Consider the following 13,911-nt stretch of genomic DNA (forward strand, 5'->3'; position numbering starts at 1 on the left):
ATATGAGATTCACCTTTCCAATTCTTACGGGCTAGACTCCACACTTGGTATTGACTAGATTTCCACTGATGATAACAGAGCCTTAGAAACTTAACTCATACATAGCATAAAACATACTGGCATGGAAAGTCTCCATAAATATCTGCCTACCGAACAATCAGTTTTAGTGCCCGCAGGGGCTGATAAAATGGTAGAGCTGTAAAGAATCAAGTGTGTTTTTTCATTGTTTCAGGGAGTGGGGGGAGGCAGATACTCCAGAGCAATTTCTCAATCCATTCAATTAAATGTCTCCACAGCCTTGCAGACCAGCTAAGCATGGACAGCAAGCTGAAGGAAACTTATGGATGTAACAAAAAAATTAATGTATTGGCTTGTTTGCATTGCAAGTTCTTTCCAGCAGACACAAATAAGCATCCCTTCTGCAGTTAATACACGTTAATACACTTGTTCAAGCCATAGTGCCTTCTCCTTCAAAAGCAGATCGTGAAAGCTCAGTCAGACAGTTTTCTTTCGTAAAGCAACATGCATTTTTATTTAATAGATTATTGCAGTGGCAAGCCTATTGGGAGTCCTACAAAATATTTCATATTAGTCACTATACTACATACAAAAAAAAAGCTAGTCAAATTCGTGGTGAGACACATGAGAACTTCTGCAAGCTGTGAAGAGAAATACTTAAGTGAGTTCTTCTGAAAAGGGCGTCTAGGGCAGAGGAATATCACTAATGGAGCTCTGCTGTGAACAGAGTATACCAGTGCAACCCAATAATGCATAAAGTCAACAACTCTGTGAACACTGAGGTTTATGAGAGCATCAGACAAGAAGCAGATGACTGTCCTCAAAAATTTCACCCAGCTTGTGCAGATATCAAAGCTTACCATCTGTCACATAGAAGCATAAACCTGATTATCATCACATGGAAGCAACAGCAAAGGAAAATGGCCATTTCATCAAACCTATTGCAAGATGGCTGTGAACCACAAACATGACACTGCACAGAAGAATTAACACCTCTGTACAAACATACTAACACGTTGCCTGGAATCATATGCACAATTCTGGTTACCTGTGTTCAACAAAGTTCATCAAACGGATGGGCAAAGAGTCTTCCAGACTGCCTATAAGGAAAATCTTGGGGAAAAGGAGCCTATCTCATGAAGAAGCTAGAAAAAAATCGCTTGTTGGGCTGTATATCATTAAGATATAGGCCTTCAACTTATAAATAGTAGGTAAACATTGTAGAAAAGATGTATTAAGCTGAAATACATATAAATTGGCAAGAATATACTTAACAGGAAACCCAAAAATAGTTCCAGAGTCTCCCTCCAGAAGCAGCTTTCCCATATGAATAGTTTTCACACACAACAAAATCAGAGATATGGCACAGCTGCCTAGAACTGCAGGTTGCTGGAACATGATGTGTTTCTGTTTTTTCCCCTCAGTTACACTAATTGTAAAATGCAGCATAATTCCCTATGTGTTTAGATATTTTTATTTTTGAGCTTGCTGAGCAAATTGAGGCTATAGACTTCATTACATACACTACAGCATGGGCGCTGCCATTATCTGCAAATCTAAAGTATTCTACTGAAAATACCATCTCAGGCACGAGTAGGATGCAATATCATACAAATAGTCATGATATATTTCAAACTGCTGCAGCTCTTCTGTTTTTCCAATTGCTGAAGCATTCTGATTCAAGTGATGTTTTAGACCATCATTGCCTGTATACTTTAACATAGCTACCCGAATGAGAAAACTACATATGGGCAACAATAAAACCTCTAAACTTGACACTCTGTTTAAAGGCAATTACAAGCCATAGAAAATCTAGCATTTGTTTGTGTGAGTATATAGAATACAATTTAAGAAAAGCTTTAAAAAGATAGACTAAGAAAGTAGTTTAAAAGCAGTCATAACTATATAAACAACTACAAAAATCAAGCAATAGGGAAACTTACTAAACATCTTTTTCTTACCTTTTCCAGGACTTAGGTTTTGGTCTATAAACACCTTAAGCTCTCCATTGGCTTCAATTAGTCCAGCCTATTAAAGAAAGTAACTTTTATTAAATTTACAAATATTGACAGTCTTTTGTTGTTAAAGATAGAATGAACCATGCCAAAAGACTGCTGCCACCACTCTAGTTTTCTCAAAAAACTGCCGCTCTGAAACCACAGTTTATGGAATTAAATTTGCCAAGTTTTTAGATTTGTAGATCTTATAAATAGCATATTCTGAAAAAGCAGTAAGAAAAACCTTTCACTTTTACCTTTCTATTTTGTATCCCAAACTAAAAGCTACTAGAACACATAGTCCATGTGCTGCTTTAAGAGATAGTTTAAAACCCTTTTAACAAGAACCACTGACACCTGTAACTACACTTTTATTTCTGTAGATACTATTTACCTACTACAGAAGTTAAATATTTTAGAAAAAAAAAACAGCACTCATGGTAGACAGAGCTTTAATCATTTTTATCAGAAAAAAATGGCATTAAAAAAATCTTGAGTTTTTTCTTTTAATCAGAATTTAAAGCTCTTAAACAAGAGAGTTATAATATTATATACAAATGGACCAAGTAATCACCAACCCCTGAGAAAGCTCACAGTGGAAGTTACTCAAAAAGACCTACTATTAATTTCTGGAGAGAAAATATTGGATTCAGTAACTTCTTGGTACTTCCAGACAAAACAGCACTGACAGAATAATGAACAAACAACCGCACGACACACGTATTGCTTCCATTTAGAGCCAACACTCGTACTTACCACAGGTTAGCACATCGTATTATGGATGCTGTAGCTAAATTTTGCAATGCTGGTAACTTGCAGGCTACTAGGAATCTCCAGTATGCAGTTACCTGGCTTATTTGTCAACAGCAAGGTTTTCCCCTTAAAAATTACCCCAAAGATCAGCCTAAAATCAACCCTGCTTAATTGCCCTGAGACCTTAGTTCTGTGGGATGACAGAGCCACAAGGGGATGCTGTGGAGCTGTTATGATCCAGGTGCAGGACAGGAACTATTTCTTAAGAAAGGTAAGAATTCAAGAGAAGGGGAAAATCACTAAGCTCTTATCCCATCAGTAAAAAGAGGAGAAAAAAAAATGACTGAATACTGTGAGCAGGTTGGGAAGTACACAGAAGGGAAAATTTGCTACCAAGATCATGAAATGCAGGGGCCTGTACACAGTGGCACAGAGAAGGCATAACCAGGGAGAGAAATCAAGTGATAGATTAAAATAAAGAGCTTGTAGCATTGCTGTTTCCCATTCTCCTATTTCCCCCCCCCCAAAACTTCCTGCTTTTACCCAAAAGTAATGAAATAGCCTTGTTTTAACGGGACTGCAAGCACATACAACCTACCAGCATAGAAACCCTACTCGCCCTCCCCCTTGCCCTCAGCAGGGATTCCAAGGTCTGCTTAGAACTGACAGGCCCACCAGCCTATTCCCAACCATCTCACCTTTTATAGGCCTAAGTCTTCATCCTCGCTGCTGCACAATTCCAGGGTGCAGCAGACTGCATCATCCCCTAAACTGGCAAATACTTTCAAAGAAAGCAAGAATTCACCAACATGAGATCAGTACCACGCACAACTCTGTTGTTAGAGCCGCCTTCTATGGCAATTGGACATTCCAGGACACTGAAACCCACGGTATTATGTGAGGATAACTTTTTGCTAAGTATTTCATAACTATGCTACCTCAATTTCACAACAAGTGTTAAACCACACAGGAAGTGCAGTCTCGTTGTCATATATATATATATTTTTAAAATGCAATGCTTCAGTTTCTGTTCAACAATAGAAAGAACAGGTTTAAACTCTAGGATTCCTGCCAATTCTTTTCCATAAGAATCAAAAATATTCTGAAGAGAATGAAAATATATTAAATGTCTTCAGCTCGCGATTTGTGGCCCATCAGTAAAATGGCTGTTCTACTCTGTAATGTGGCTTTTATTTCAAAGCACACGGATTAAACAATATCAATTTATTACATCCACGCAGTTTCATGTGCAAAAGCAAGCGTGCACTGAGTTCACATGTCAGTTCTAGTGATAATCCAAATACAAATACTGAAGCCATGAGCATTATTCTGTAAGTGCAGATAAGTACAAATGCAAGTAATTACTGTTTCTGTAATTAATTCAGTAATTAGCAAATTAGGTAGTTCAGTAATCAATTATTTATTGGTCCTTATTTTACTTTTTTTTTTTAAACTAGGATGCTCTCCAATAAAACCATTTCTAAAAAAATCTTTTGGCACTCAAGCAAATCTATCACAACTGCAATACCAAATCACCTGATGAGTTTTTCTTCATAATTTAGTGAATAAAATTTCCCCAAACAACGTACAGCTCTGGAAACAGAAAGGAGCTATGCCAGCACTACAACGGGTCAGGGTAGTGCTACATGCGCCAATCCATCCTTTTGCGAAAGCCACAGGCAAACCAGAGAAATTCAAGAAAACCCCTGTATTTCAATTGACAATAGAATGCGATTTGGAGATAAATATAAAAATGAAAAAAAAATGGAGAACAATTAATTGACTAAGAACAACATCTTTGGAAAGCAGGAGACTCGAGAAGACTAGAGAGGTTACAGTTCTACCCCCATTTATACCGGTGTCTTGCTGGAAGGCTCAGTTCTGGCAGTTAAAAACTCATTTATGACAGAGCATGAATATGAAAAACCCGAGGAAAATTACTTGGGAAGAATACTATCAAATCCCATGGAAAACAGCACCTCAAGCTGCTGCTATTCTGAATGCAAATTAATCTTTATAGAAAATTCTGCTACTCCAGCTCCAGTATCTGCACATTTATGGATACCTTATTTGATTCTAAGGTTATGAAAACCTGTCACTAGTGGAGTCTCTTCAAAGTTACAAGCAAGCTGTAAAACAAGTGTTTTGAAATTCTTTTTAGCTACAGAATTGAAAAGCAAAACTTCCACCTCACATGAAATCTGGTATCTTTGTTCTAAAATGGAGCTACTAAGAAAAACCCCTGTATTTCAAAGTACTTCTCACTCTTTTTTTGAGGCATTTTTGGAGGAGAGACCAGGATTACTGCTCCAAGATGCATCTACCACAAAGCAATGTTCAAAATAAAGAAAGAAAACAAACTGAGAAGAAAATATGACCATAGTTCCCATTAGCTGTAATCACACAGTCATTGATTCACTCTGAACAAAAAGTATTTGATTCTTTCCCCCAATAGAGAAGTAATCTTCCAACAAGACAGGTTTAAACTTGAAAGGAAATTCTGTTCTATGATGGGAAAATGCACTTAGCTTTCAGACCTTATCCATCAACTAGTATCAAGGTGTTCTGATTTTTTTTCACCTGATAATGTATTTTCTTCCTGTTCTCTTTTGTGATGATCTTCTCATTATCCCCAATTTCAAGATGCATTATTTCCTTTGATGATAATGTCAAGGCTGCTTCAAACAATATCACATCCTAACATTTCATTTTCAGCATCTGATTCAGCTTTCACAACTGGACTGCAAGTTCACGATTTTGAGCTGCTTTTAGAGACATGTTGGCTAGGTACATTTCTGCATGGCTATATAAAATAACCTCGTTTCCTAAATGGGTAACAACAGCTATATGAAAAGACAACATCTTCTCACCCTTTGTCCCTTCCACATTTAAAAAAAAAAAAAAAAAAAAAAAAAAGGACAATGATTAAAAACAAACACTTTTGACACTCAGTACAGCATCACATATAAGCTATAGTAATTTAAGGCCTGAATATAGACATAGATCTTCTTTCCATACACCAAAGAAGGTTAAAAACCCTTGGGCAAGTTAGCAAATTTGAGAACTACAGCTACCGAACCTATGCTAGAGCCATTACCCCAACTCACCACCTAGGTTCTGTGTCATGGAAAGTGTCAGAAGTCCTAGGGAAAAGAAACTGACTGACAAGCTGAACTACCTAAAATTCAACCAAGTTGGCTTCGGCCTCCCACGAGACCCCTGCAGTCCTAAGGACTGGAATGTCTCTTTTGGTTTTGTTTAGAAGCAAAAGTTGAAAAACTACGAGTGGTCTCGGCCTGCGAGTTAGTCAATTTGGAAAAGAAAAAAAAACTATTTGCTGATACTAAAGTTAAACTGAAACCAATTTTACAAAAAAACAAAGAGAATCTCACTTACATTAAAAAAAAAATCCCTTAGTGCAGACTGTCACAAAATAATTTATTACCTTGCTAAAAACCTGATTTCTGTAATCTTTGTAGTCATGCACTAAAAACTCAACACCCTTAAAGAAGTATCATTTCTTCAGCTTTCCAGAGTTATGGCTCAATTTTTTAATAAAAACTGGCATAGAATTATTCCCTAAAACTTTAATTTAAACAGAAAAGACAGGAATTGAAATTGGATTCATGGACAAGGACACTACGAAAAGCGCAACCAAGTGTAGAAGCTGGGCTAAAACAACACTTAACAAGCCAAGACTATTAGGTTTAAACCAAGAGGAAGATCTTCATTCTCTGCTGGGATAAGCAAACGGGGAACAATTTTTTTTCTTTGGTCACAGAAGTCCTTTTATGTCTAGCTTCTACGTCATTTTAATTATATTCCTTGAGAAAGAGCTTGAGGCAGAAGAAAAAAAAAAAGAAGTTGGAAGAAGCAGAGGTATTTGTCGAAAGGTATTTAATCAAATAGAAATGTTTATTAGTACTAGACTGAGGCACGGGACCGGGACTGACAACCAAACAAGAAAAGTGGGTGCCAAATACGTAACACCGCTTAAATAATAGGAGTCAGAAATGGATACACAGAAAAACAGGCAGGGAACATTAAGACTGACTGGGAATGAAATGAACTCTGGGATGAGCCAGAAAAATGACATGGAAGATGACAGGCTGCAGCAGGGAAACCGGGAGGCGCTCAAGCAGAGGGAAAGATGAGAACTGAACAGAGCGCTTTTGATTGGGTGAAGAGATCAGGTCCTGTGTGGAGACGGGCAGAATATGGGAATTTAGAAGAACGCAATCTATTCTAAATTAGACTAGGACTGACAAAGTAAATAATCTGGGATCAGATTGAGAGGATTAATCAGGTAAGGAGCAATAAAGACAGAACCAGGAAAAGAAGAAATTGGAAAGGAAACCTGTTTCCATTAGAGTACATTATTTTCCAAAGTCTGTCAAGGAAGGAAGATACATCCACTAGCTGCAAGCATCTGCTAAGCCAACTAGCAAAAACGCACACATCTTTGATGCACCTTAATTTGATACGTAGAGGATGACAGTTCCTAAGATTTTACCTCTTAAGAACAGACAATAAACATAGAGGCCCGTTCACATGCAATTTTACTATTGGTCACTTCATTGACAATGTGTTTTTTTGTTGCTGTTGTTTGCCTCATTTTCATATCAGGAAGCTACAGAAAAATGGGTGGAAAATTAACAGGTCTACAAAGTGGAGAAAGGGCTAGAAATAAGGCTGCTTAGGCAACCCTAATTTTTCTCCTACACCTATCCATATGCGTGATGTCATCTGTACCAAAATGATCACAAACTAATTTTTTCCATTGGACTCTCATTCAGGGACAAGAGCAAACATGCTCTGGGAATGAATCATCATGTAAAAGCGGGAAACTATTTTATAGGACGTTCAATTCATTTTTCACAGAAGTTGAAAGACAATTAAGGAATAAAGGGGACGACTGCAGTAGGAGAAAGGAGGGTCTCAAATTTAAAAGACTGGAATTGTTATTTTGCAAATGAAGTAGCGAGCACTGTGCCCTACTGCACAAAGTAACATGAAAGAACTTCTGCAGCCAGGTTTCTGGAGTCTGATTCTGCAAAATTCTTAGAGGCGTTGTTTAACTGACTGGGCTTCCACGGCCTGTTTCCAAAACAGGGATCATCCTCAGTTCACAACAGCGCTGTGAAGATTAATGTTTGTCAAGCGCTCTGCAATGAGCTATACCATAAGCTTCCCAAAAAGTAAATTGAGGTATTATCATCTTAGCTGGCAGGGTGAAGTCAAAACGCGAGACATTAAAAGATCAGAAAATCGTGAAAATAAAAACTGAACGTGGAAGGGTACCTCAGTTTAGCACTATCAATCTCTGCACTGCATAAAGGCTCTGCTGTTAATGCACGTACCCCGGACACTGAGCATACACAAAATGGCACTTACGATCTCGTTGAGTAGGTCAAGACTATTGGTTTTATGGGGTATTTTTCTAAGCAGAATTCATCAAAGATTACATGAAAACCTCACTTTGATGATGAGTCTAACAGTGGTCCCGTTTAAACAGCCACACAGATACACAAACATTGTAGAAGTCAAATTCATTATATTGGCTTGTTTCCTACAAATACCACTCTTTCGGCTCGTAATTGAACTCCAGCTGACAGGATCCTTGCACACTTTGAAGCTAGCTTTCTTCCGCAAAACTATTTCCAAAGTGATAACAAGGAAGCAACTTTGGTCATATTCACCTTAGGAATCCTAAACTTCAATCATCAACTTGCCTCTTCCACCAGCTAAAATAATCACAAAATAATAATAAAATAAATTATAAATAATCCTGCAAACAAATAATCAATAGCCATTTCCACAAGTAGCTCCTGGTGCTTACTATCCTAGGTTTGACCTTAATAGACTACTGTTTCTCCACCCAAACCTTTAGAGCAGTTTGTTCAACAGCATCCGAACCACAGCAGAATTCAACAAATAACATTAAGCAAGATTCATTCCGAAGTCATTTGCCTCACTAATCTCCTCATCAGTGTATTAAAAGGTTACAGCAACCCACAATTTTATTTTCAAATAAGTTTGCGTAGCTACTAATGTGATATGGCAACATGTGGCAAATGCAAGTTGCTATTTTCTGTGTCTTTTAAATATAAACCAATACAGACAAAACGAGATGCTTTTACTGTGTTATGTCTAATGTACAAAGGAGAGCTTTAAGCTTCTTTTCCACATGCCTCCTTCTAAAAAAAAAAAAAAAGTAAAAAATTAACCTGTGAAGTCTAAGGTTGAGATACTTTTTCCAGAACTTCACTGTATTATTTGATCTTCACTTCATAAACTTCTGAACACATGAGGAATGACTACAGAAAAAAAAAAAGTTACTTAAAAGTCACTGACTAAAATGACTGAACTAAAATGAACTAAAACTTCACCAGAAAAGAGTGAATGAAACACTGAATGAAATACCTGAGCTCTACTAAGGATTCAACTTCTCTACTCTGTCTCATTGAATCTCCTAACAGCTAAACAAAAAATACATAAAAGCAGAAACATGGCGATATTTTTAAAAGTTTGAAAAAAGTTTTTAAAGACCTTTTGATACTATCTATTGTAAGCACATCATGTCAAAAGACTTCCCAAACACATCTTTCATCTTTCTCATACTTATAACAGTAACTTTAAAAAAACAAAAAAAAAACCACAAATGCAACCCTTTAAGATTGTTGAAGACTTGCCTGGATTTGATATAAAAGCACCATATGAAAACTATCAAACGCACAACCTTGGGGGGTATATTGGTGAAATTTACTGTATAGCAACACAGATCCACTCAACTGAGGGAAAGAAACAGACCTAATGAACATGTACACATGCTCTAAGTAAGTTAGTTTACTGCTGTTCTTTTTTAAGCCTTCTGCTCAATAAATTATCCAAATGCTTTCCAATTACTCAATTAAAAAGCAGAGAAAAAAAAAACATAAAAAACCCAAATTCCTACATCTTTACATCTCTTTAAGAGCAAGATTAGATGTGCTGACCTTTGCACAGTCAGAACTTCTTGCATGATATCCTCAGAATTTGCAAGCGTGCGCAGGCTCCCTTTGCAAATTTAGATGCAAAGGATATATCTAGTATTGAACAATGTAAATGAAGGCACCATGAAATAAGATACCTCCAGATTTATTTATACAGCCATGCAAGCCAGAAATCAAGAGGAAAAAAAAATCCAACTACTTCAAGAAAAAGATCACAGTTAAACAAAACACGAAATTTGGAGAAAAAAATCTAATTTTAATATCAAAGGTTCCAAAACTAATATTCCTATAGACAACTTACAAAAAAGTATGAGTTTTCCAAGAGCTCTCAAGAAAGATATTTGAGTTTGGGAGACCTCCTAACAGACTAACAATGATGCACCAGTCCAAAAAGTTTGCGAAATACCAAATTCATTTTCACTGCAAATTCTTCATGACAAACTTCTTTTCTATGACTGGAAACAGTCCATGTGATAACGGTGAACAACCGAAATCATCACAAACAACTGCTGCCACATAAAGAAAGTATTATATATGCAAATTTGGAGAACAGAGGAATCTTACTAATTCCTTTTGCCTAGTCCTTTTTTTCCCCAGAACTCGCTGTACTACCCCAGATTGGACTATCTTCTCTAACAGTCCCAGCTACTGAAGCTGGCTCCTAACTCTTCTCTTCAAAAATGGGTCTTAAAAGCAAAGAGCCACAAGCTTCTCTTTATGGCTGCTTAAGAGGCCTCAAAAATTCATTTGCAACAGAAATAACTGAAAGGAGAACCATGCAACCAGCCTGATTCTCCGTTACAGTTTTTTTTTTTTTAAGGTAAATTAGTGGAGGAGAGTATATTAACCATTGATACTAGTAGTGAGAAGTATTTATCTTAATTTTCAAAAAATTCTAGCACCTAATTGAATATAAAACTAATCAGCAACTAGTCCTCAGTCTCATACTGGGAGTTTGAAGACCAAGAAAACCTTGCATTACATAATTTACTTTCTTGCTACAGTAATTCCTGCTTCTTTTATCAACATTTCACCCTGCCTAGTTTTAAGTTTCCCAAGGATGGACACATCACTATTTCCTTCTGGAAACTGTAGTCCCCAAGCAAATTTTATTATTTTATTGTACGAGATCAGTGATCAGTGCATGTCAGCTGAGGACACTGATATATTTGGCACCCTGGCTCCTGCCCGTGACAAAACTGTAAGCGAGGGAAGAGTCTTTAGTAAAGTTGACTCTGCAGAATCTTAGAAAATAACACTGAGTAACCAGAAAGAAGAGCAATGACCAAAGTGGAGCTTCTGGAGATGCTCTGCATGCGACTGACTAACTTTGATGCAGACGAGGTGGCTTCCCACACGCTGAGCTCGTTGCGCTCACGGAAGACACGCACGGCGCAAATTTACGTGCTGAACCACCCCCAACTCAGCCAGCGCTGCCTGCACACTGTCTGCTACAGTCTCTGGCAGGTGGTAGAATGATCCTGTCCCCAAGGTGGGGACACTCCTCAGAGCTGCGGTGCATCCCTCTCTCCTATGTCCATTTCCATCCGCTTCTCTGAGTTATAACCATGGTGGGTCTGGTCACAAGCCCTCCCAAACTCTCAGGTCTGCCCATTAGAGCTTCTGCTGGAGCTGCTTCACTGCTCTGCATAACCCTCACACGCAAAATGGGCACTGACTATGCTTGCTACTGCTACTAGATCACCTTGGAAAATGAGCCTGGAAAAAGAACAAAATACCCTGCTTTCCAGATCCCTCACTCTTTATACGATGTAACCCCCATTTTCCCAGGAAAGAAAAAAAAATAATACACTTCAGCTTTCACAAGCTTCTAGCATTTCTTTTCTTAAGTAGTATTTTCCAGTTTATCCAATTGCAACATTAACTGTGAGTACACTTTCCAACTTCACCTTCAGGTTCTTAATTAAGAAGCTAAATATGAAAATATCTTTTTTTCTAAAACGCTTTTGGACTATGTCAGAGGAAATATTTTGCCAAAAATCTGCACTTTAACATGCACTCTAAAAAGCTTTAAAGAGATACATACAAAATTACTATTTTGTATAATTTAAATCTGATGAAATAGTTGATAAATATTGTCATGCCAGCACACCTGATCAGTACCTTTGCAATTACTCATTCCTAAAAAAAAAAAAAAAAAAAAAAAAGGATTTTCAGCATTCTCTATCATGCTCGCTATTTGTTCAGCTGATCCAGTAAGTTCTCAATCTGCAGTCTTCTGTGAGCGTTTAACTTTTAAAACAGGCCTTCCAAGTTGCAGACTTTATATAGAGGGAAAAAAAAAGAAGAAAAAAAGAGTTGGAGGCCCGCAACAGAAGGGAAAGGAATGGGCCTTCTTGCAGCAGTGGGGACAGAGGAGCAGAGCCTCCCTGCCGTTACCTGGTCCTGCCCTGGCTGCCCACCCTCCCCTCCTGCAGGGCTGCCTTGGCTGGGCCCGTGCGCCCAGCGGCAGCGGGAGGCAGCCGCTGCTCACACAAATGCCCCGTGGAGACTCAGTATCACAGCGGCACCAGCCTTACCGCAGCCGGGCCACTTGGGCCTCCTTGGGAGAAAAGGGAAGGAAGGGGTGGAGGCGTTCGCCAACCCCTGCACCGGGGCACCCCGCAGCGGGTTACTCCGCTTGGTAGGTGGCACGGCGAAACCACGAGCCATTCATCACATCGGTGTTTCCATGCCGGAGCATTCCAACCTACAAGGGTGCAGGTCTCCGCGGACTCAGCGTCTAGAAACTTACTTTTTCCCTGTTATGATCAATTCCACCATTTTACTACAGAATGAACTTGGGCTTTGGAGAAAAAGTACCAGAATCATTCTTATTTTCTCTTCTGAAAAAATCAGAAAGTGTTGGATCAACTAGCATCTGTATTTTGCAGCAGTAAATCAAGCCTAGCATGGCTTATTATCAGACTTGTGAAAATTCAATATATTTTGCCTTTTCAAGATTCATTAACATATTCTTCAACATTGTTGAATGGCAGGCATGCAATGGACGGTCTGCAAAAACAAAAAAGGAAGTAGCTCATCCTCCTTCCCTGAGACACAATTAAATATACATAGAGGTTTTTAAGAACAGACTAGACAATCCTCCAATTAAAATTTCAGGCCTTTTCTAGTTAGCTTCTACCAGTGTTCAATTACACTTAAAATTTCACCTAAAATCTACATTGCCATTTTTCTCAATTCAGCTAATTACTACTACTATTCCGAGAAGACACTGAAAACAATTTTTGTGCCTATTAGGAGGATCTTTTCCTCACGTTCTTCATTCCTCCCCTGGCTCTTCTCCTTTCTAGGAGAGGCTGGAACTTTCTATCTAACATATCCTTCTTTCTTAAACGCCTCATTGTCTTTATGCTCTCCTAGACTTTCTAGGGTATCCATCAGTATGCACAGGTGCTAATGCTTCCTGTCTGGGTCAACCTCTCTTCCCAAAGATAACACTAAGGAAATGTACTTTAATATCCCAGTTACTTGGAACTACTTCAATTTCTTCTCCTATTCTAACGCTTCTCTCTCGTTTTCTTCCCGCTAAGACGGCCTTTCATTCCCTGAACTATCTGCTATCGGTAACATACTGGGCCTCGCTTATCTTTGCCAGGCAAGCTTTGAGTGACTCTGTATTTCTGGTTGCTTCTCTGTACATTAAGATGTTTTTCAATTCCTTCTACGCTACTCTAACTCTCTACAGGATCAATTTGTTAAACTAATCAGTGTTGCCCTGAAATTCTCGCTGCTTGAAACCTGCAGCGGTTCATATCAAATTTTAACCTGCTTTTAAGAATTTCAAGCTATATCACTTTTCTTTGGCTTCTCAGTTGTGTGGGTTTAAGCGAAGATGTATCTTAATTGGGATGCGGAGTAGTATCTTCTTTGTCAACAAGGAAATGTGAAAGCCAAGTTACAGTAGCCATTAACAAAGACTTCCATTTTCAATAGAGATCTATTTGAATGGTTTTTCTAATTGTAAAAAAAAAAAAAAAAAAAAAAAACTGAAATGGGTAAAAAGCAAGTGTATCCTTTCTTTGTGGCCCTTGGCTCAGCAGTAACGTTCCTCCAACGTGGAAGTCAATGAACGAAAGTCTATGATGAAAGTCCCCAAAGCCCGTTTTCACCAATTAGCATCTTTTGGT

General features: G+C 38.2%; 2 protein-coding genes across 4 annotated transcripts in view; both read right to left on the minus strand.

Annotated features, from left to right (window-relative positions):
- CDC16 (cell division cycle 16) overlaps positions 1 to 5,684 on the minus strand; it is a 441,073-nt gene extending 435,389 nt beyond the window's left edge. The window contains exon 1 of the mRNA XM_088530271.1: positions 5,655 to 5,684. The gene's annotated coding sequence lies outside the window, so the exon portion shown is untranslated. The remainder of the gene's footprint in view (positions 1 to 5,654) is intronic.
- The window catches only part of TFDP1 (transcription factor Dp-1), a 40,658-nt gene that overhangs the window by 24,637 nt on the left and 2,110 nt on the right, over positions 1 to 13,911 (minus strand). For all 3 annotated transcript variants that reach the window (XM_088530362.1, XM_088530350.1, XM_088530356.1), the window contains exon 3: positions 1,980 to 2,046. In XM_088530362.1, the coding sequence (XP_088386488.1) occupies positions 1,980 to 2,046 (67 nt within the window). The remainder of the gene's footprint in view (positions 1 to 1,979; positions 2,047 to 13,911) is intronic.

This window comes from Tinamus guttatus, unplaced genomic scaffold (genome assembly GCF_059628265.1).
Source record: "Tinamus guttatus ecotype Peru unplaced genomic scaffold, ASM5962826v1 Tinamus_guttatus_pri_ptg000030l, whole genome shotgun sequence".
NCBI lineage: Eukaryota > Metazoa > Chordata > Aves > Tinamiformes > Tinamidae > Tinamus > Tinamus guttatus.